General features: G+C 36.2%; 1 protein-coding gene across 3 annotated transcripts in view; it reads left to right on the top strand.

Annotated features, from left to right (window-relative positions):
• Positions 1 to 25,364, top strand: part of LOC125226077 — a 184,170-nt gene that overhangs the window by 23,628 nt on the left and 135,178 nt on the right. For all 3 annotated transcript variants that reach the window (XM_048129924.1, XM_048129925.1, XM_048129923.1), the window contains exon 2: positions 7,924 to 8,279. In XM_048129924.1, the coding sequence (XP_047985881.1) occupies positions 8,132 to 8,279 (148 nt within the window). In that variant the 5' untranslated portion in view covers positions 7,924 to 8,131. The remainder of the gene's footprint in view (positions 1 to 7,923; positions 8,280 to 25,364) is intronic.

Here is a 25,364-nt window from a genome sequence, read left to right as displayed (position 1 = left end):
CTAACTTCCAAGGAACAAATTAGCTTTACTCAAATGTCATATGACCTATAGTGACTACTAATATGACGAAATAACTAACTTCCAAAGAACAAATTAGCTTTACCCAAATGTCATATGACCTGAAGTGACTAATATGATAAAATAATTGTAAACATTTATTTGTATTACAATTCGGGCAATTCTCCATTTAAGCGATCCTAATTAAATTTGTTTTTGGGATAAATTTAAATGTGTAATTCAATTGGCAAATATGGGACATAATAAAACTGCGTTGGTTATAAATCAATGACACCAATTATATATTTACTCGTTAGAGACACATCAAAATATACTCAACAAGGGAGTAAAATCATAAACATGGTTACTATTAAGTTACGTATAATGAAATAGTAAAATATGCTTATTTTTAATTACAATTTCATTAGTCAGTTTCATCAATTTATTCAGGTAGTTTTCATTAATTAATTTTCATAGTTAAATACGGGTAATTATTATTAAATAATCAGACATAAACAGCGTTGTAGAGTTGTTTATAACGAAACACTAAAACATTAACTTTTTAATTACATCTTCATTAACCCATTTCATAAATTAATTCAGACAATTTTCATTGAATAAATTCAGGTATTTATTAAATAATCAGATTAAGGTACTTCAAATAATTTCATAAATTAATTCAGACAATTATTATTATTATTATGATATAATCAGATAAAGGTACTTATCTCTGTTCGTGGCGCTGGTAGAACTAAAAGTGACTGCTCGCCGACGAGCAGTCCCTTTTATAACCAGTCCAGGTAAACTTGCCAGACCGACCCGGTTTCTTTGTCTACCGACATTATTGCCATAAATTTAAATGTTTGAGAGAAACGTACCTTAAAATGTTACAATTATTAAACATTATAATGGCAAATCCAACACGGCCATACTGACAAGTACTTCGATCTCGAAGTACAAAAGTATTTACATAGTTATACATCTTAATCTTACTCTTATACTAAGTAGCCACAAGCCTTGTCATGTAAGCCCCATCACCTGCTGCCCGTGAAGCCAGGCAAACATCAGACTTGTGACCGACCAGCATTTTTTTGTAGCTGTGGGCCCTGGCATGAAAGCTCCGTCACCTGTTGCGACATGACGTCGAGCAATCATCAGACACACAACCGACCAACAGTATTTTTGTAGCTATGGGCCCTGGCATGAAAGCTCCGTCACCTGTTGCGACATGACGTCGAGCAATCATCAGACACACAACCGACCAACAGTATTTTTGTAGCTATGGGCCCTGGCATGAAAGCTCCGTCACCTGTTGCGACATGACGTCGAGCAATCATCAGACACACAACCGACCAACAGTATTTTTGTAGCTGTGGGCCTTGGCATGAAAGCTCCGTCACCTGTTGCGACATGACGTCGAGCAATCATCAGACACACAACCGACCAACAGTATTTTTGTAGCTGTGGGCCCTGGCATGAAAGCTCCGTCACCTGTTGCGACATGACGTCGAGCAATCATCAGACACACAACCGACCAACAGTATTTTTGTAGCTGTGGGCCCTGGCATGAAAGCTCCGTCACCTGTTGCGACATGACGTCGAGCAATCATCAGACACACAACCGACCAACAGTATTTTTGTAGCTATGTGCCCTGGCATGAAAGCTCCGTCACCTGCTGCACCATGACGTCAAGCAATCATCAGACACATAACCGACCAGCAGTATATATACAATTGACAACATTTCATATTTTTGAGTACTACTTTTTATTGTTTGGTTTGAAAGAACTCAATACTAAAAGATACACGTATTTTTTTATTTTTCCAAAAACTGCTATTTTAATGAGAAAGTCCCTTATTACTACTTCGAGTAGAAAGAGCTTAAGAAGACACAGCTTTATGACTTCACATGTGTTGATTCATACACTTAAGAAAACGACAAAATAATTTCAAAAAAAAAAAAGTTTTAACATTCAGCTTAAACAGTCCGGTATGTCTGACTGTCAAGTGTCACTGTCAAACTCAAGTGACTTCCTAACTGGAAGTTTCTTTTGTTATAGTGACAGCTCTAAATCAGCTATTGAGGTCACATCCCCATTAAACTATTTTTTAAGATTTTTTTGTTATCATAAAAATACGGGAAAAAAAATTATATTAATATTATATCTCGAAATGGTTTTCGACTTAGGGACACTGAAAATTTTGAAACGTTGTCAATTATACATAGTATATAATATATATTACACATTTTATTACATATGTATATATCCAACACGGCTAATCCGGACTTAAAGCAATCGGCAAAAAAGCTACCTTTTTTTCAGTTATTTATTGTAACCTTAAATTAATGTAACAGTATAGCAAGTACACAATAAATATAGCCAGTTTTTTTTTTGCGGAATGCTTTAAGATAATCAGCACTTAATATGGCCATTTACCATTTTGTATACTATTTTACATTTTCTTTACAGATATAGCATCATCGATAGGTATATCTTTCATCAAGTTTTATCACAAAATGTTTTTATCTTTGTACTGTACTGTAAAAAGATACAATATCCTAGGACTTCAATTAATCGAGCTATATATTTATTTCTGATTACTTCACGATCAATCAACAAGTGTGAATATTATTATATCTTCCAAACAGCTCGGCCAGTCTGACCTAACGACATAATATTTTATGAAGGGCATGTCATGTAAGATGCAAATGCCGTACAAACTGAAAACTCATCTTCCCTTATTCGTAGCTTATTACATGGTAAATAACGCTTTATCAGCAATAGTTTTCAGTAAATAGTATACCTAATATATTTATTAAACATTACAGTATCACATATTAACTATGTAATGAGCTATCTTGAGAAGTAAAGCATAAACGTGACGAATAATCAGGAAAAGAAGCATATAGAATCGCCCACTTATTTATACAGTTATATTTTGAAAATGGTCCCTTTTCCCAAAGAATCTTATTTGAATCTATTCACACTATTTTCCGTAGGTACTCTACTCAGCATGAAAGATGAATAAGTACCTACCTAGTGACCCTTTTTTTTTGCAGAATCTTGTTCTGTGAGATTTGTATTATTGTTCATAATTTAATTTATTAATCTTATTTTTTTGCTTTCCTTTTTTTAATAATGACTTTCTTGTTGGGAGACCAAATTAATAATTGGTTCGTATAAACGAACCCGCTGATATGAAAACACTTTTTTTTTTTGTTAAATTTGATAGTCGCCAGGATCCCTATCAGGAACCACTCGGCAAATCACTTATTAAATTAGAAAAAAAGGTTTTTTTTAACCGTTTTCATACACTATAAATTTGTCAATCATGTGAGAGACCCGTAGAAACAATAAAGTCAGTCTCAAGTAAATGACGACACATGTAACAATAAATAATGATAAGGAATTACAAAGGCAGCCTTTATTACTACGCTTACTGAGCCACTAAATTCATTCCCTGAATAACTCGATAACAGTAAGAGAAAAAACAATATTTTCTTACAGAAATTAATTGTAATTTACCTAAAGAACCGTCCCCTAATATTAACGGAAATCAATAAAAATTCTTTGTAGATAATAATCTACCCAAACTCGAAAACCAGGCAAGCACAGAGTAAACTCTCTTTATAAAGCAAGTTGCGTAAGCCTTTATTTGCACTAGGTCCATTTATTTATCTACGTATATATTAATATGTATGTAAGTTCATTTATTGTATCTATATATGTTTATTTTATAATAGAATCAACTTGTATTTAATCATTAAAATCTCATACTGGCTTTTTTAATGGCGCCCACCATACTATCTCTGTTTTGCCCAATGGTTGACTGATAGAAAATGACTTAAGGCGTTAAGTTCGCCATTTGTACTTGTTATTGTTAATTTGTGCAATAAAGTTCAAATAAATAAATAAAACTTTATTCGTTTTTGAGCCTAAGATATGCGATAACAGACACACAAACGTGAAAGTAGAATTAAAATCTCAGACACTTTCTTAATCGTTACTTCTCAACGAAGAGAGAAGACAAAATTGTAAACATACTCGCAATGATGATAAATAGATTTATCATTTATCAGATCAGTAGTTTGTCCGAAGTAACAGCTACTTGGAAAAAGTTTTAATGTTAATTGAATTCAAACCAATAGGGATGTGTGTGTAACATTACTGTTGGGTACTAAAAGTAAATTTTATTGGTCCGCAATTGGTGAAATAATTTTGAAATACGTTAGTGCGGGATACAAACGTTTAAGCGTTTCTTAAAATAAGCACAGCATTTATAGTAGCAAGTTTTGAATCTATTTTTTTTTATTAATTAGGTAGGTAAAGAAAGTCTACCATATTTATTAAATAATTTGGTTTAAATTTAAATACCTCAAACTGTACCTACATGGTGGGCAGGAACAGGTTAAAATAAGCACAGCATTTTTAGCAGCAAGTTTTGTGTCTATTTTTTTATGATGTACAACGTAAGTATGTAACTAAACTACTGTATTTAAATAAACCAATAACTTTCACTTTGAAACCATGCCACTATCTGAAGAAAACACTAATATACTACTTTTAAATTTGACATTTTTGTAGGTAGGCAGGTTTAATTACTTACTAATTTGTTTGTTTTTGGTATAGTATAGTGAAATAAACAACGAAACCACCTAAAGTAAATCACATATCGATTGCCAATTTTTTTGTATCTCATTACAATGGCAATCCACTTAGGTCTCATTCTGGTCAAAGTGGAGAAAAATCATTATAAAATGTAAGCGAAAACAAATATTGGACAATTGAAAAGCGAGTATTAAAAAAAAATAAAAACGATTTTTGAAACGTACATATTTGCTTGAAAACATCGATCTTGAGTCACTTATTAGTATCAAATTTTTATTTATTAAGTGAAAACTGCCACTTTGCTAAATACATAAACAAAAAAAATATATTAGTGTTTTTAAAATTAGCGTTTCTCAAGAGAAATAGCTAAAAATATTTTTTGGAAAATAAAATAAACGTTGGTCAATACAGAGATTTAGACCCTATATCCATACGAAAATCGAAATATTGTTTTGCAGTTATAGGATCACTCCGGATCAGTAGTGTCGTAATACAATCTTTACAACAAGAACTTGTTTACCGAATTATGTCATTAACAAAATATAATCTATTCCCAAAGGAAGAAACTAAACCAGTATTGTTCTAAACCTGTATTGTTCAGTTCTGACTTTTATACCCTTTCTTCAGGATTTAACTGTTTTTCTTTTAAACAACATGATCTAATAAGAGGTAATTTATTTATTCAAGATGTCATAATCATAACACTAGCTCTTTCAATAACTAGCTCGATTAACTGCAGTTCCGTAATAAGTAAACAAAATCAGTTTAAAACACAGTGGGTACAACAATATTTCTTCAAAGCAAGATTTTTTACATGATAATGCAGAGCCCTCAGGGCCTTACCGACTTTAATGATCATAACAACGCCAGTCCATTCAGGTTTTCAGAAGGTCCCGAAATCGGTGCACCATGCGTCGGCCGTGCAGCCCCATCATCGCTGTTAGTAGGACCAAATGTAGGAAGCACAATGTTGTGGTATCGGCAGCCCGAAGAAACTTCACTCCGAATGGTGGTATGAAAGTTGGTCAGCAGATTTCAATCCGTTATCTCTGAAATAATTCACAGTGTTAAAAGATGGCTAGGTAAAACGTATCTCCACTTCTGAATTTAGCATTTTGGTTATATAATGAAACGTTTTTATTTTATGCTTGTTTGAGAGATCATATCAATTCAATTATGCGACAGAGTATGTTAAAGGGGTATAATATGCAGCCTTTTGTCCAAAATAATAATCAACGGTTTTACTTCAAGAGAGGTAACTAACTTCCAAGGAACAAATTAGCTTTACTCAAATGTCATATGACCTATAGTGACTACTAATATGACGAAATAACTAACTTCCAAAGAACAAATTAGCTTTACCCAAATGTCATATGACCTGAAGTGACTAATATGATAAAATAATTGTAAACATTTATTTGTATTACAATTCGGGCAATTCTCCATTTAAGCGATCCTAATTAAATTTGTTTTTGGGATAAATTTAAATGTGTAATTCAATTGGCAAATATGGGACATAATAAAACTGCGTTGGTTATAAATCAATGACACCAATTATATATTTACTCGTTAGAGACACATCAAAATATACTCAACAAGGGAGTAAAATCATAAACATGGTTACTATTAAGTTACGTATAATGAAATAGTAAAATATGCTTATTTTTAATTACAATTTCATTAGTCAGTTTCATCAATTTATTCAGGTAGTTTTCATTAATTAATTTTCATAGTTAAATACGGGTAATTATTATTAAATAATCAGACATAAACAGCGTTGTAGAGTTGTTTATAACGAAACACTAAAACATTAACTTTTTAATTACATCTTCATTAACCCATTTCATAAATTAATTCAGACAATTTTCATTGAATAAATTCAGGTATTTATTAAATAATCAGATTAAGGTACTTCAAATAATTTCATAAATTAATTCAGACAATTATTATTATTATTATGATATAATCAGATAAAGGTACTTATCTCTGTTCGTGGCGCTGGTAGAACTAAAAGTGACTGCTCGCCGACGAGCAGTCCCTTTTATAACCAGTCCAGGTAAACTTGCCAGACCGACCCGGTTTCTTTGTCTACCGACATTATTGCCATAAATTTAAATGTTTGAGAGAAACGTACCTTAAAATGTTACAATTATTAAACATTATAATGGCAAATCCAACAAACGCACACGAGCCGTGTCTTGCGTGGGCGACGGTCGCGCGACCGTCGCCGTCGAGTCTCATACTTCCATATCAATAAGGTTTGATGTCGTATGCGTCGCATCGCCGTCGCGCGACCATCGCGCGACCGTCGCCCACGCAAGCCACGGCGTTAGAGAAGGTAACTTATATTCGGACAGACAATCGCTTAGTAGGGACCTATACAGTACGAGTATATACCGATGTAGATATTTATGTATAAATAACATTATCATGTTGCATATAACACCGGTCTGGCCTAGAACGTAGTGACCCTGTCTCCTCCCACGATCCTGGGTTTGAATCCCGGGCATTTATTTGTGTGATGTGTAACAGATATTTGTTCCTGAGTCATGGATGTTTTTTACGTATATAAGTGTTTGTATAGAGGTATATCGTTGTCTGAACACAACTCTTCAGTCAATCTGTGTAAGAATGTCCTATAAAACGTATTTATTAATTTCTTATAACAATTGATTTGTTTAGTAGCAAGCCCGCTTTTTGAAAATTAATTTCCTTATATAGAAACAATGACATTATTTCCATAAACTAGAGTTCCTTATGTATAATCCAAATCTAACCCATTAACTTAGGTATACAGAGACACCGTGTAATATATATTTATGTGTAAAGTTAATCTAGTTCAAAATGATCGATGAGACCTCCCAAGATACTAATTAATACGCAATATCAGCTGAAGTAAGCATTACATTAATATTAAACCAATATTCAGAATACATTATGAGCGTCCCTTTTCCCAGTAGACGAAATTTAGTCAAGACATCAATCGTTTCATTTAGCTTATTTATTCAAAAACATTTTTGTTTCTTTGAAATAATATTCCTCCTGGATGATAAAAATAAGATATTATTTTAACAATATTTTCTAAGACCTTTAACCTGTTTCAAATTAAATTACATGAACTTTAACGTTTGAAGCAACTGTTCCTTAATTTAAACAAAATCGAATCATTATCTCGGCCCTCACTTATTAAAACGAATCAAACTCAAAACAATATAATTTAAACTTTAATCGAAACCGTTCAAACAACGCCCGAAACCATTACGTTCCTTTGCAAACAAAACATTTGTAATAATTCTGAAATTAATTTTGTTTACAGGTCTAACAAAAGTGATATAAAAGTGATCAACTCGGTGTCAACAACAACAAAAGTGTTCGATTTTCAAATCACATTGCGCCAGTATTTTTTAAGTGTTCGAATTTCTCAGCGGCCAGTGTCGCGCGAGTAATTTTTAAAAGTGTTCCATTTTCGAAGTGGCCAGTGTTGCGCTAGTGATGTGACCGGCGATGACAGTTGGGCGTCCAAGATGGCGGGTCGGCACAAGCCAACGGTCAGGCATTTCCACAACCAGCCGGAGCTGCAGCGGGGCGGCAGCCTCGGTCTGATGCTGAGGTGGATCCTGCTCGTGTGCCTGGCGAGCTGTGGGCCTTTGGGGAACACCGTTAAACAAGATGGTAAGTGTTTTCTTTACGCCTGCACCCTTAGCACATGATTGGCGCGAGAGTATGTCGCCGCGAGATCACACGTCTTCTTCTAATCGTTTTAATGACATAAGGACGGGTAGTCAATCTCGCGGCGACATACTCTCGCGCCAATCATGTGCTAACTCTGCTGGACCTCTAGCCAAGACTACATCATAGACGCTCGCGAACAATACACAACTAACGTCTTTCCAATACAGAAGAGCAATAAAAGATATCTATTACGGAATACGGAGCGTCACCGATTGAACTCTTGGTTACAGACCATAATCCTATTTACAAGTACGTTATGCCTTTGATGTTAACCCGAAAATCAACAGAATGGCGATTACGCGCCATCGTTGCCCATCATGGCTCACTGTAGGCCGTTAAGCCCTTCACATGATCGGGCTCACCTGCAATTATCGATAATAGCCAATAATGTACATCCATAAGTGCCATAACCTGTTCTACCGTCAATACCCGACCTATATCCGAAGTTTAAGGTATATGTGGCAAACGAGCCGATGAACCGCCCAATGATAAGCGTATACTGCAAGAAAGTGTTTTCATATTGTTAATTTATTTAAAACATATGTCATTTACACAACATATTTATTTTAACAACATGTAACACATACACACACACACACATATTAACATATTTATTTATTTTATTTGAAAACATATTTCAATGACATTACAGATAAATCCAATGCGTCATGAAACTTAAATTTAAAAAACAGTAAATAAGAACATTATTAAAACACAAACAATAAACGTACAAACTAAACAATTGATTTGGGCGATGATGTAACAGCGTGGCTCCGTTGCGTCGTTTGCCCCGGTGTAGAATTTGTCAAATATTCGTAGTCAAAATTGTATAATATTGTTCAGTCTTTTCAAAATACCTATTATTTTTAAAAGCGTAGCTTAAATATGAACGCTGATGTATTTTACACTTAAACTTTGATGGCATGCCTACCTAAAGTATTCAATGTCGATGCCTTAGTCGAATGAAAAATATTTTCATTTCAATGTGAGTTCTAGTGCATTTTCATAACGTGGAAATTTGCAGAACGGTGTGCAAGTTCTTTTGTCTCATCTGAAGCGCTGTAAAGCTTTAAATTAATGCTGTTTTTAAATTCTTGACAATCAGGTCACGATATTCAGTGGAGATTTACACACATACAGTGTGTACGTACACCCTGTTTTTATTGAATTCCGTTAACTTTAAGGGATGGTTCTTTAGATAAAATACAATTAATTTCTCTAATAAATAAGCGTCTTAACGGTTATCGACTTATTAAAAAAATTTAAATAATTACTGAACACGTGTTTGACAGCCTTTACCATTATTTCCCAATGTTATTTGTTTTGACATGTGCCATCAATCACTTGACACTAACTTGAATATTATTCTAAAGGGTCTCTCACACTAATTAATTCATTTATTATGTATAAACGATGAAAAATTTTTTTTTGCGAATTTAACTAAGAGTAATATACAGGGTGGTTCCTGATAACGAACCTAACAACATGTCGAACTTAACGGAAAACAAAAAAAAACACGGTCAATATCTAATACGGGATAACGGGCGAATATAGGAAATAAGACATGTAATTAGAGATAACTTTAAATTGAAATAAAAGTTTTATCCTTTATCCATACAAAATAATTCGGCACTCGCATTAAACGCTCGTTGACAGTTGTGGACTGTCATCGCAACAATGTTTACAATACTTACATTGCTGCTGATAAATTTTCAAAAAAAAATTATGTGAAAATTAGGAGTAACTCAAAAACACCTTTTAATTAATGATAGCACGAATGAATTTTATGTCTGGTTTAATTTATTGTCCGTATAAGCCTTTAGGTACACACTGTATACAAGTAATTTTTTTTAATTCATCGCTATAGTAAGTAGGCAAAAAGATCATCCCCAGGGACCGGCTGACAGAAGTAGATTTATTATGTTACGGTTCTTTAATAAATAATATCACTTCGACCGCCAGCCATTTTAGTCTAAAACCACTTTTAAGTTTCACAGTAACTTGGTTTTTAATGAACCCTTCTAGAAATGTTGGCAATGTTTTTTCGGATCAAAGGGTTTAGGCTCAGACTTTTATTGGATCGGCTTAAAATAAGCTTTTTAGACTTATCTGGTCAAACCTAATAAAGTTGGTAAACTCCCACGTGGTTAGAAAGGCAATTGAATGTGAGGTTTGTGACTTTACTATTCAAGATTTATTTATTTTAGAGATGGGCCGAATATTCGGTAATTATTCGATATTCGGCAAGTTTTTCAATGTTTGTATTCGGCCGAATAGTTCGGTTATATTGCCGAATATTTACCGAATAAACAATGTAAATAAATAGCGTAAGTTGTTTCGTAATTCATCGGATAATGACGTCATATTTCAGTATTCTAAGGAACCACCAAAGAGAGTTAAAAATGCGTTAATATGTAAGTACCTACAATAATTAATTATTATGTAAAAAAGTAAAATAACGTAGCTTAAGATACAAAAACCTGTTTTTGTTTTATTTGTTCTGTACAATAAAGTGTTTACTACTACTACTACTACTACTAAAAACCAAAATTGTCTTATGCACCAAGTTATAGAAACATAAGAGCCTTAGTAGCCATTACTTACCAATCATTGAAAAGTTTTCAACTCTAAGCCAGGATTTAAAATATGGCGGAACCGAATATTCGGCCGAATGTTCGGTTCGGTAACAGCTGAACCGAATGTTCGGCCGAATATTCGTAAGTCCGTATTCGGCCCATCTCTAATTTATTTATTTACTTTATATTCAAATAAGTTACACAGCATAACATTAAAACCAAGGCAGTGTGGAACTAAAAAATAAAAACAATTCGTTTAGCACCACATAAATAGAAAAATAATTTAAAAAAAAACCGCCGCCTCGCCTTTGGGGGTCTGGTGAAAGCTACTTGCGAATGTTGGATTACGTAGAAATGTGTAGGTATTTTTTTAAACTGCTTTTAATGCTTTAATTATTTGATGGTAACAAAAATCAATATACGTATACCGTTAAGGTTTGAGGAGTTTCCTCAATCCCTCATGAATCCGATTATATTATAAGAAATCGAAGCTAGACAAAATTTGACTTGAAAACTCAATATGCTTAACAAACATAACTAAATAAATGTTATTGTTCTGGACGTAAGTGCATGCTGTTCTTATAAAAATACCAAAGTCACTATAAGCGTGCCGTTCAGATTTGAGGAGTTCGGTTCTGTTCTGACCATCATCAGGAGTTCCACTGCACCAAATGTCACTGTTCTGGACGTAAGGGCATGCTGTTCTTATAAAAATACCAAATTCACTATAAGCGTGCCGTTCAGATTTGAGGAGTTCCGTTCTGACCATCATCAGCAGTTCCACTGCACCAAATGTCACTGTTCCGTACGTAAATGCATGCTGTTCCTTAAAAAATACAAAAATCACCATATGCGTGCCTTTCAGATTTGAGGAGTTCCCTAGATTTCTCCAGGATCCCATCATCAAAACTGGGTTCTGAGAAAAATGAGACCAATCTGTATGCATATACATTCAATCAAAAAAAAATTCAAAATCGGTCCAGTAACGACAGAGATATCGAGGAACAAACATTAAAAAAAAATACAGACGAATAGAGAACCACCTTCTTTTGAGAGATTTGAGGCGGCGGTTAAAAAAGAAAACAGATTAAACACTGACGAAAAAAAAATTCTATTTAGGCGACGACGTAACAGCGTGACTCCGTTGCGTCGTCTGACACGGCGTAGGGTCGCCCCGGAACCGCCGAAACACCACGCCCTTCGGCCAGAAGTCTGCACTCGCGATGGTGTCCTGCAGCGGCCGCGGCACTCGCAACACAAACGAACTGAAGTGCACGTAGTGGCGCGACTGTAAGACACATGGATAATTGTAATTAACTAATTAACCCATTGTACATCTAACATAGAAAAATAAAACATAAACTTAATAAGTTACACTCAGCATTGTCCGAAACTTCACGTGCTACCTCTTTATGTCCGGCGCAATATCTGTAACGTAATCTACGTTATGAAAATTACTCAAAACTATATTGATTGTCCGGATCTGTGGTCTGTTGTATGGCCAACCTAGGCTCCAGCTTGAAGTTCCCACTTAATTCTCAGTCCCCTCACACCTTTCGTGTCGCACTAAACGTACGTTAAATATCCCCTACGCTAATACTAACTTCAGAAAGAACTCCTTTATTATAAGAGCCACTAGGTCTTTCAATCAAATTTGCAGGAACCATGACTCCATCGATCTGATCTATGACAGTTTTACATCAGTACGCAAACTACTGACCCAAGACTTCTCCCACTGTTAAATCTCAAATAACACTATAAAGAGGTTCAACCAATCCAATCATTGTTCAAACTCATTACTGCTGTACATAGATACTTCCAAATATAGATATGTATTATTACAAAATTTTCAAACATATTACACAATTTTCTGTAATTTTGCACGCATGTACTTTGCCAAGTTTCAATCTGTGGAAACTTGTTATTGGCTCTTTGTTTCTATGTATAACAGCCTTATTGTAACTTTATCTGTGAGTTTTCCTAATTAATAAAATAAAAAAATAGTCCAGGCAAAAATAAACAGTTACACAGGAGAAGATGATCTAGTAGCTGCGGTAGTCTCTAAAAAAACTCTCAAGCTAAGATTCTCCTTTTTTCTTCGTCGTTTAATTCTAAATCGGAGTCTTCAGAAGCTGGAGGTGGTAGAAGAGCTATAATCGTCTTTGACTTCAAAAATTGCCCGGCCATATTATTGTAAAAATGCAACTAATGTTAACAATTCACAAAAAAAATCGTTTAGAAAAGTTGGCAATGTCCGTTACCAGTGACGCTTCTGATACTAGCGGACGTTGGCAATGTCCGTTACAAGTGACAAATAGAAAAAAACACAATATTTAGTACTAACTGGCAGTGTCACTTAAAAGTGACGTCTATTATAACTTCAAAAATAAGAATGAAACGTGTGTCATTTATTCACAATAATGACACTAAATAGTAACGAAATTACTATTTAAAAAAAATTGAGTGAAAAATATGGATAAATTACTAAAATGCATACATAACAACGATATTTGTCACAGGCGCAAAAATACTTCACGGTTGTAATTTTTAAGCTGAGTAGTTTTTCAAATTTTGATAAGCGAAAGCGCTGCGAAAGTGCGTAAAAATGAAAGGGATAGACGCTAGACCGCGTGGACTATGCCACCTGCGTCAGAGTTCCTAGGAATTTGAGTTAGCCTAGATTTTATAGGACGTCATTTAAAACGGACAAAAACAATTTAAGGGTTAAATATGCGTCTATTTCAGAGTTTTCATCGTCATTGATATTGCAATGTCCGAGAGACATCGCTTTTGGTGGCTAAACACATCTATGCGAGAGCGACATACTTTGCCACTTAACTGACAAGGGAAGCTTATAACCGATGGCGACGTTTCGCTATGGTGTCTTCTTTCCCTTTTCTCCGCAAGTACCGCAACCAGGTCTCCTCGACGAACTTGCGACCATCTCCAACGCACTTTCGCCACTCCGTCCGCTTCTCCTAGTTTTAGTAGTCGATCTTAAGAGGATACGGTAGCAAAAATGCTAAAATGGAAAGGAGCCCCCCTTTCAACTTGGGAATTTTAGTTAAATATACAAGTGTTGTTAACTAGATTTATCGGAAAAAAATTGTCCATTAAGAACAACTCAGTCAAAAGATATTTCAAAAAAATCTTTAAAATCGAGGTTCCGCTCTCGACTCTTTCCTCCTTGAAAACTTAATCAATCGGAACGAAATATGAGAATCTGAATAACAATGAAATAATCTATGTCGGACCGTTTAGCTTTTTTGGTTAATTGTTACCAATCTTGAGTATCACACCTTTTTTTGCGCCACAATGAAAAAGGCCGTTTTTGGAAATTTTTGATTGGCTCTAGAGTCTTTAAAAAGCAGAATATCAAAAAAATCAAAACGGCCCGACACAGATAAAAATAATAACAATCTGTGTTGAAAAAATCATTGCTCTATCTTCAAAAACCAGGGAGGAAATAGTCGAGAGCGTTTGTATGGAGAATTGACCCCTATCGTATCGTCTTAAAGGCTGCCATGTCCCTCTTAGCGCAGTCTTTGAAGCAATGGCCTCCCAACTTCCCAAGATCTCTTTTGGCATTCGCTACTTCGCCTAGAAAAACATGACAAAATGACATAAATTAATATGGTTAAGAGGCCTTATTCCTAAAGACGAGCGTTTTTTGCAAAATAGAACCTTTTTCATTCAAAATTATAAAGAAACTATAAATGATTATTAAAAAAATGATAATGTTCCTAAAAGTACATATCTTAAGCTAGAAAGTCAATTGGTACTACTTTAAAATATGTCTTTTTATACTTCCGAAAAATCAGTTTTTTTGGAAGACGTTTTCAAATTTCGTAGTGGAATAGCTCGTTTAGAATCGTGATTGTGCTGTTAAAAATGTTATTTGGGGTAATAAATGATCACAATCCTATTTGTTATATCCTGTACGAGTTAGCTAATACTTTGACATTTTAAGATTTACTTGAAATGGTGGATAAATAACCTTCCGTATCCTCCCCATTTTTTCGATAAAAAGAGGTTTACATTATGTATTTTTCCTGCGATTCCTGCATTTTTTGTAACTCTTAAATAATATTATCCTAAACTAGAACTTCTTATTGACCTATAAAAAAAAAATCATACATATAAGACATACCTTTCTGTCGATAAATATGTTTTTAAAACACCTAAAATTCGAATAAAAGACACTGTGCTAACGCGAGCCCGCTCAGTCTGCGCCGAGCGCTCGAAGACAACGGACCTGCGTTTGATCGTCCGGCGCACCTAGCTTTCGTAAGCAGCGCGATAGTTCCGAGAAGTGCCGTAAACTGCGACTAAACAAATCTTGATCCTTTTTACACCTTATGCAATTTTAGCATTCGACATGCTTTTCATATGATTTTGGATTTTAAGTTATACGTGAAGTTTGTTGAGAGTTTGAATTATTATTATATTTTGGGACCAGGATGAGGTTCTGGTTCTCATGATGATGGAGTCAGGCAGGAGATGTTCAACAGAACTGCTATTCTACTTATCATAACTCCACCATGTTTGGGCTCATTAGATTTGGGCTGATGAGCACCATCGATCTAGATGAGGTCCAAGGTCTCATGATGGAGTCAGGAGGTGGTCAACAGAACTGCTATTCTCCTCATCATAACCCCATCATGTTTGGGCTCATTAGATTTGGGCTGACGAGCACCATCGAACTAGATGAGGTCCAAGGTCTCATGACGGGGTCAGGAGGTGGCCAACAGAACTGCTATTCTCCTCATCATAACCCCATCATGTTCGGGCTCATTAGATTTGGGCTGACGAGCACCATCGAACTAGATGAGGTCCAAGGTCTCATGATGGAGTCAGGAGGTGGTCAACAGAACTGCTATTCTCCTCATCATAACCCCATCATGTTTGGGCTCATTAGATTTGGGCTGACGAGCACCATCGAACTAGATGAGGTCCAGGGTCTCATGATGGAGTCAGGAGGTGGTCAACAGAACTGCTATTTTCCTCATCATAACCCCATCATGTTTGGGCTCATTAGATTTGGGCTGACGAGCACCATCGAACTAGATGAGGTCCAAGGTCTCATGACGGGGTCAGGAGGTGGCCAACAGAACTGCTATTCTCCTCATCATAACCCCATCATGTTCGGGCTCATTAGATTTGGGCTGACGAACACCATCGAACTAGATGAGGTCCAAGGTCTCATGATGGAGTCAGGAGGTGGTCAACAGAACTGCTATTCTCCTCATCATAACCCCATCATGTTTGGGCTCATTAGATTTGGGCTGACGAGCACCATCGAACTAGATGAGGTCCAGGGTCTCATGATGGAGTCAGGAGGTGGCCAACAGAACTGCTATTCTCCTCATCATAACCCCATCATGTTCGGGCTCATTAGATTTGGGCTGACGAGCACCATCGAACTAGACGAGGTCCAAGTTCTCATGATGGAGTCAGGAGGTGGTCAACAGAACTGCTATTCTCCTCATCATAACCCCATCATGTTTGGGCTCATTATAAATATGTGGAAGGTCGTTAATAATAATAAATGTTTTATTAGGGTACCCCTACATGTAAAGAGGGGACAGATATTTTTTTTTTATCTACTACTTTTTTTTTATCTGTATTCATATACATTCAATAATTTTTTTTTTAATCGGTCCAGTAACAACGGAGATATCGAGGAACAAAGATAAAAAAATTAAAAAAATAAATAAACATACAGACGAATTGAGAACCTCGCCTCAAATCTCTCAGATTTGAGGCGACGGTTAAAAAGTGGCACATCATGAGCAGTTCCAATGCACCAAATGTCACTGTTCTGGACGTAAGTGCATGCTGTTCTTTTAAAAATATGAAAGTCACTATAACTGTGATAATTTCCGAAAATTTCCGCTGCATTTCCGAAAAAACGATCTTAGTAAACCCTTAGACTTATATTGACCGGGATATAGACCGTGATTACCTTTTTGATTTTTGTCGAGCTCCCGATATTTCGACGCAATTGCATGCATCATGATCACGGAAAACTGACGAAGGCGGGTGGATGTTAAAGTTGTATAGACAGCGCGCGATCTACCCTCCTTCGCGCGCGTTTGCTGCGTTCACTTTCAGCGTTACCACTGGTCGCGTTCACGCTCGATGGTCTGTCCAAACACACTACACTCACAGTGTCACTACGTTTGTTCAATTCTGACTTCACCGGCCAAAGAAGCCATTGAGATTCACAAATATAAAAATTTCAATCGTGAGGATGGCTTCAAACTATCTAATGTATGGAATCCAGTGATTTGTTTGTGTAAAAAACCGGTGAAGTCAGAATTGAACAAACGTAGTGACACTGTGAGTGTAGTGTGTTTGGACAGACCATCGAGTGTGAACGCGACCAGTGGTAACGCTGAAAGTGAACGCAGCCGACGCGCGCGAAGGAGGGTAGATCGCGCGCTGTCTATACAACTTTAACATCCACCCGCCTTCGTCAGTTTTCCGTGATCATGATGCATGCAACTGCGTCGAAATATCGGGAGCTCGACAAAAATCAAAAAGGTAATCACGGTCTATATCCCGGTCAATATAACTCTAATGAAAATAACCGTGAATCATTCAAAACTCTTAGTAAACCCTTATTCATTTTTAAATACCTATCCAAAAATATATCACACGTTGGGGTTGGAATAAAAAAAAATCAGCCCCCACTTTACATGTAGGGGGGGGGTACCCTAATAAAACATTTTTTTCCATTTTTTATTTTTGCACTTTGTTGACGTGATTGATATACATATTGTTACTAAATTTCAGCTTTCTAGTGCTTACGGCTACTGAGATTATCCGCGGACGGACGGACGGACGGACGTACGGACGGACGGACGGATGGACAGACAGACATGGCGAAACTATAAGAGTTCCTAGTTGACTACGGAACCCTAAAAAACAGAAATCACTATTAAACTATTCTCTAATTTCAAGTTCCTAACTAAAATTTTCCTACTAAAAAAAAAAACAAATTGATCCCGCTACAAACTTTCACCCCCCTTTTTCCCTCTACTAGGGGTGTAAATTTTCATAATCGATTCTTATCTCTTCGAAATTTTGTTAATGCAATCTATACAAATTTCGACTTTCTAGCTTTCGTAGTTTCGGCTCAGCGGTGTTGGTTGTTGAATCAATCAATTAGGAAACCTGAATTTATATATGTACATGTAGACTAATACTATACTTTTACTACATTCATATACCTTATTTACTACTACCATACCATGAATATGAAATTAAATAAAGAGTCCCCATATAAAATTGAAAATTATGTTATTAGCAATTTAATTCAAAAAAAACTATCAAGATTATTCGTGTCTGCGTTGAAACGCGCGTTGAGTTGCCGGTGCTCGCGTACCGAGCGCCAACGCCATCTATCGATGGCCGTTTCGTGAAATTGATGAGCGCTCTAAGGAATAAGGGGTCTTAAGTCCTTAATTGCAATATTAGTATTAAAAAAAAATCAAAAAAATGCTCGAAAAAAAATCCTCAGTTAAGGGGCTGACAACACCCAATTGCGCAAAATTGATGTTACTTGCGCAGTTTTTTAACACAAACTATTTCAACGAACAAAGACGTACTCAATATACGATTTAATGAAATCGGATCGATAGAAAAAAATTGCAATGATTGGTCTCGAGTTCGTCATTAAACGGTTCTATGTCGTTCAATTATTAACTTAGTTGTCTTTAATTAAAATCACAATAACAGAAATATACATATCTAAAACACTAACGAAACATATTGCACAAATAATGCATCTTTCTATTTTATTTTAATATTTTTCCGTACTTTTCGTACCTAGCCGCCCTCTTTTAGTGACATCGCGCTCTCACTTACTCCCATACGAATAGACAGTGTACGCTAGCGTCAAGGTCATTGGGTGTTGTCAGCTTCTTAAGTATGCTAAAAGCTTTCAAAATTCCCGAATTCCTAAAAATGTCTTAAATTGGGCTATTCTAACAAATGTCCCTTGTTTCGTAATCCTATAAACGCTTAAGTACCGCGCCGTAAACATTTAAGAGCGCCATGACATTTATGGCGCGAGGTAAGTGCCTTCGATTCTTGACGAATGCGGAAGCTTCTGGAAGTAATCGTGACAAAAAAACTAGTAAAAACATAATAAAATATATTTAAAAAAATAATAAAATGTGTTTAAGAGCGCCAGTGACATTTATGGTACGTGGTAAGTGCCCTCGATTCCTGACGAATTTGAAGTTATTAGTTTTTATAAGTAGGTAGTTATTCTGGAAGTATGATAAAAAATTGTGATATGTGTATGATAAAGTGTGATAAAAAACTTGGAAAAAAATTATAAAATGTGTCTTAAGAGCGCTATGACAAAAAAAGGCGATATATTGTAAAATGTACAATATCCATCGGCAAAATTGTACACTTTACTCATACTAAAAGACAGTAAAAGTACTTGTTTCAGTTAGAAAATCTAATTAACTGTCGGTTCATTAAAAAATATATGGAAGAAAAAGCTTTTTCAATTAGTAATGATTTTTTTTCTGATGCTCGTTTAGGAAAAACCCCGCGAAGCACAGATTTCGGAGCTCTTATTATGTACAATTTGATAAGCTCACTCTCATAAATGCGGTAAATTTAAATTTCTAATATCTTGTACTTTAGGCCCATTAAACAATATTTATCATTTAATCCTTTGAAATTGAGAAATTGAAAGTAAAACGAACTCAATTTTGTCTTGAAAATACATCGAAACAAGTGATCATTTCTCCGAAAATCTACATGTTATCGAAGTTATTTTAGTATATAAATAATCTGCACAATGTGCTTAAATTGCTGTTATCCATTTGTCGTTATAATATTTTATCATGATTTTTTGCCAATTTTTTGAAAACTAGCCTTCCTGTCGCTATTTTACCGGCGACGGACGCCTGCGATTTCAGTGCCGCGCCGGAGCTCGAGGAGGTGAGACGTATGTCGCTTCGCTCTCCGAGTTTTCATCGCAAACGTCGAGAATATTTATCGTTGTGTGGGTCGGACGCCTTGTTTATACACGGGCTATCCTCGCATTGTGTGTGTGTAAACAGCGACCAACGAATTTGATCCTAGATCCGTAAATATTTGCTTTTGTAATATTTTGTTACGTTTGAATGTTAAAGTATTACAACATTATGATGATAAATATGCGAAAATTACAATACGGTCAAGATGATAAGACACATCAAGATGGTACTCGGGATCTGATGATGGAGCCAGAAGGTGGTCACCAGTACCAGTGAACCATGTAAGTAAACGACTTCGTGTTTAGGCTCGTTGGGTTCGTCTCAACAAGACCTTTGACAAGAGGTGGTACTCAGGGTCTGATGATGGAGCCAGATGGTGGTCACCAGTACCAATGAACCATATGACTAAACCACTTCGTATTTAGGCTCAATGGGATCGTCTCAATAAGACCTTTGACAAGAGGTGGTACTCGGGATCTGATGATGGAGCCAGAAGGTGGTCACCAGTACCAGTGAACCATGTAAGTAAACGACTTCGTGTTTAGGCTCGTTGGGTTCGTCTCGACAAGACCTTTGACAAGAGGTGGTACTCAAGGTCTGATGATGGAGACAGATGGTTGTCACCAGTACCAATGAACCATATGACTAAACCACTTTGTGTTTAGCCTTATTGGGTTCATCTCAATAAGACCTTTAACAAGAGGTGGTACTCGGGGTCTGATGATGGGACCAGATGGTGGTCACCAGTACCAATGAACCATGGAACTAAACCACTTCGTATTAGGCTCATTGAAATCGTCTCAACAAGACCGTCGACAAGAGGTGGTACTCAGGGTCTGATGATGGAGACAGATGGTGGTTACCAGTACCAATGAACCATATGACTAAACCACATCGTCTTTAGGCTCATTGGGATCGTCTCAATAAGACCTTTGACAAGAGGTGGTATTCAGGGTCTGATGATGGAGCCAGATGGTGGTCACCAGTACCAGTGATCCATGTAACTAAACCATTTAGTAATCAGGCTCATTGGGTTCTTACTTCTTCTTAATAAGACCTTTGACAAGAGGTGGTACTGAGGGTCTGATGTTGGAGCCAGATGGTGGTCACCGGTACCAATAAACCCATGTAACTGAACCACTTCGTTTTTTTATGTTATTCAAATATGCGAGTTGATTTTTGGTGACCACAATCTCTCTCCATCATCAGACCCTGAGTAACACCTTGAAGTAATTAGAATTATATTTGACTTATTTTATCATCATATTAATATATACTTTACTCTAATACTTATCATATAACAAAAGCAAACATTTGGGATGGGATCTACTTAAATATGATCACAGTTTATAATTATTACTTTAAATTTTTAAATAAATTTTAACGTAATTAATATTATTTTGCGCTATATTCTAGTCTTTTCGTACAAAATAATGTTTATTAGAAATCAAAAGTTTATATCGAGATAGTAGATTGTGGTTGTTATCAAAATTCCATAGGAAGGATCAAGATTGTTTTATCCATTATTGTAGTGCGAGCGAGTGATAAGACGTGCTAGAAAGGGTCGGCATATTGGGCTCGCGCGGCGGGTAAAATACCTAATTTCGCCCGACGCCGAAATGTTATAACGCTCTTAAGTACTGCAGTTGGTTACACTTTTTAAGTCATCTCCTTCAGCATACTTTGTCCCTTACATCCGACTTTGTTTCATCAATATTATTCGTACCTATACCTGAATATGTATATATAGAAGATTGAGATAACATAGAAAATGCTGAAGATAAAAGACTAATTACTATAACAAATTTAAATTTCGCACCTTTATTTACTCCTCTCGCTCACAAAGTGTGAAAATCTAGTTTTAACTTCTGATTAGCAGAAACGTCTGCAATCGATGCCACTAGGCTTAGAATAAATTTAAAAGTGATGGAGCGCTGGAGTATCGATCCAGAGGCCGTGAGTTCAAGTCTCACCCAGGGCAGACATTTTCAACTTTTAAATTTATTCTAAGCCTTGTGAAAATCAAATTCTAAATCTAATGTAAATTGTAGAAAACAAACGTAATGCACATTCTTGATTTTAAAACACACAATCCTAGACTAGTATTTTTTCATCAAAGGAAACATTTGCAAGCGTAGGTAGGTAATTGCTTCCATTTAATCCTTTCGTCAAAATGTTTGTATACAGTTACACACTTGTAAAAAAATTCCAGCTTAGTGAACAAAACAAAAAAGTAACAGCCATCAATACCTGCGCCTAACTGCGTTAAGCCAGCAAAGGTGAAATAAAGCATTAATTGCTGTCAGGGGTGGAAACATTTCTGGCCCTCCGTCACGGTTCTGGCTTTGACGGTACGGGAATGACTTTATTTCCAGCCTGTTTTTATACGTATTACTTAGTTCTTCAGCAATTTATCGTAACGTAAGCCTGTTTATACCTAGGTACCTATAATTGTAAAAACAAAAACTTCTATAATTCATTTTTGTACCTATGGGCATTTTCAAAATTTGCAACCCCCAAATTAGCGTAACTTCTTAGCAAAAATTAATTCACTGTCCGTTTTGTAACGATAATTAAGCAAGAAATTTCTATAAAAATGTTGTTTTTGTGTTAATTGCATAAACTTTAAGCGACAATCTTCATTCAGAATGTGAAAAAACTAAATTTTTAGACAGATTTTATGTTTAATTGTCGTCACAAAACTGACAGCGAGTTCATTTTTGTTAACAACTTACCAAAACGACGATACGACAAGACGATATCAAAAAGACGGCAGGGCCGACCTGGCACAGAACCGCCGCTTACAGAACAGAATGGAAATCCATGAAAGAGGCATATGTTCAGCAGTGGACGCGAATATGCTGAGAAGAAGAAGAACAACTTACGCTAATTGAGGGGTCTCAAATTCGGAAAATGCCACTATAAAGAAATCTGACCAGCAGCGTCCCACTATAAAAGCCGCTTTCCTAGATGGAGCATTCCATGAAAAAGTCTACCAATGTCTCGTACAAACGCGAATTTTCTCCAAATTGGCTGGGTTAAAAGGGTCTTTTTCTGAGGTAATGTGCAGAATTATGCATAGAAAACTAATTGCATGCTTTAAACGCCGAAATAAAAATCGTAACACACGAAACATGATGCGTTTGTACATGACAGCCCTTGGAATGCTTATCTAAGTGTCTAAGAGAAGAGTCTAAGAGCGCAGCGTGGTGTTCCGGATCCGATCCCTTAATTTTACACCTAATATGCTGCGCTCCATAGCTCTCTGGCAAACCACGAGTTTGAACTTCTGAGCTTTCGTCGAAGACCAGGTCTGAGCACCGTAGGTGAGAACAGGAAGTACGCACATGTCTATCATGAGCCTAAGTTTGAATGACAGAGGTAGGTCTTCCTTCGTGGGGTGTTTCATTGACCGCTCTTCCAGGCGTATACCGTGCATCTTTGGACCTTTTCGTCTTATCGCGCCTAAAAAGAGACGTATTTGGCGGATTTGGCCTAGTTAAATGTACTCCTGGGCCTGGACGTACGCGATGTATTCTCCGTTTATCTCAATGACACTTTTTGTGCTGTTAGTCTAGCGGTAAGTACGTGCGATTTTCGTTCCAGAGGTCGCGGGTTCGAACCCCGGCTCGCACCAATGAGTTTTAGGGAATTTATGTGCGAAATGTCATTTGATATTTGCCAGTCGCTTTTCGGTGAAGGAAAACATTGTGAGGAAACCGGACTAATTTCAGTAAGGTCTAGTTTTACCTTCGGGTTGAAAGGTCAGATGGCAGTCGCTTTCGTAAAAACTAGTGCCTACGCCAAATCTTGGGATTAGTTGTCAAAGCGGACCCCAGGCTTCCATGAGCCGTGGCAAATGCCGGGATGACGCAAGGAGGATGATGATGAGTCGTGACCTTCTTTGACATTCTTCATTCAGTCCAACCTCGAGGCTTGCGTTGCTAAGGTCTTCTTGCATGTGACGTAATTCAGATGAAGCAAGATACTACGATAAAAAAAACTATGGATATAAAAATAACTATTATAATCTTATCAAATAAGTATAAAGTAAAACGGCGAATAAGCAAGGTACCTACAACGAAGGAAGAACAAATGAATAATAATGAATTGTAGAATATAAATCATTCCGAATTCCCGATTTAAATCTAACGATACTCCCGGTGGTTTCCCCTCGGTGGGAAGAAATGAAGTAGGTAGGTACCATTATTTAATTCTGAAATTACTTTATTTAAAATAAAATATATTTCAAGATACTTTTCTGACAAAAGTCTTACGTCAATCAATTAGCGATATATATGTGGATTTGGTTTTGGGTGATGGAAAACATCGTGAGGAAACCGGACTAATCTCAAGAAGGCCTAGTTACCCTTCGGGTTGAAAGGCCAGATGGCAGTCGCTTTCGTAAAACTAGTGCCATGTGATGTACCTAGTTGGATTTGTAGAAATAAAATATAAGTTACAGGGACAGATTCGACTGACGGATAATTTCAAGTATCGACATTTTTTTCACGTTTTACGGTATTAAGAGGCCTTATTCCTAAAGACGAGCGTTTTTTGCAAAATAGAACCTTTTTCATTCAAAATTATAAAGAAACTATAAATGATTATTAAAAAAATGATAATGTTCCTAAAAGTACATATCTTAAGCTAGAAAGTCAATTGGTATTACTTTAAAATATGTCTTTTTATACTTCCGAAAAATCAGTTTTTTCGGAAGACGTTTTCAAATTTCGTAGTGGAATAGCTCGTTTAGAATCGTGATTGTGCTGTTAAAAATGTTATTTGGGGTAATAAATGATCACAATCCTATTTGTTATATCCTGTACGAGTTAGCTAATACTTTGACATTTTATGATTTACTTGAAATGGTGGATAAATAACCTTCCGTATCCTCCCCATTTTTTCGATAAAAAGAGGTTTACATTATGTATTTTTCCTGCGATTCCTGCATTTTTTGTAACTCTTAAATAATATTATCCTAAACTACAACTTCTTATTGACCTATAAAAAAAAAATCATACATATAAGACATACCTTTCTGTCGATAGATATGTTTTTAAAACACCTAAAATTCGAATAAAAGACACTGTGCTAACGCGAGCCCGCTCAGTCTGCGCCGAGCGCTCGAAGACAACGGACCTGCGTTTGATCGTCCGGCGCACCTAGCTTTCGTAAGCAGCGCGATAGTTCCGAGAAGTGCCGTAAACTGCGACTAAACAAATCTTGATCCTTTTTACACCTTATGCAATTTTAGCATTCGACATGCTTTTCATATGATTTTGGATTTTAAGTTATACGTGAAGTTTGTTGAGAGTTTGAATTATTATTATATTTTGGGACCAGGATGAGGTTCTGGTTCTCATGATGATGGAGTCAGGCAGGAGATGTTCAACAGAACTGCTATTCTACTTATCATAACTCCACCATGTTTGGGCTCATTA

The sequence above is a fragment of the Leguminivora glycinivorella genome, chromosome 5 (genome assembly GCF_023078275.1).
Source record: "Leguminivora glycinivorella isolate SPB_JAAS2020 chromosome 5, LegGlyc_1.1, whole genome shotgun sequence".
Classification (NCBI taxonomy): Eukaryota; Metazoa; Arthropoda; class Insecta; order Lepidoptera; family Tortricidae; genus Leguminivora; species Leguminivora glycinivorella.
The sequence above is the reverse complement of the archived record's forward strand: the minus strand, read 5'-3'. Positions and strand labels throughout refer to the sequence as shown.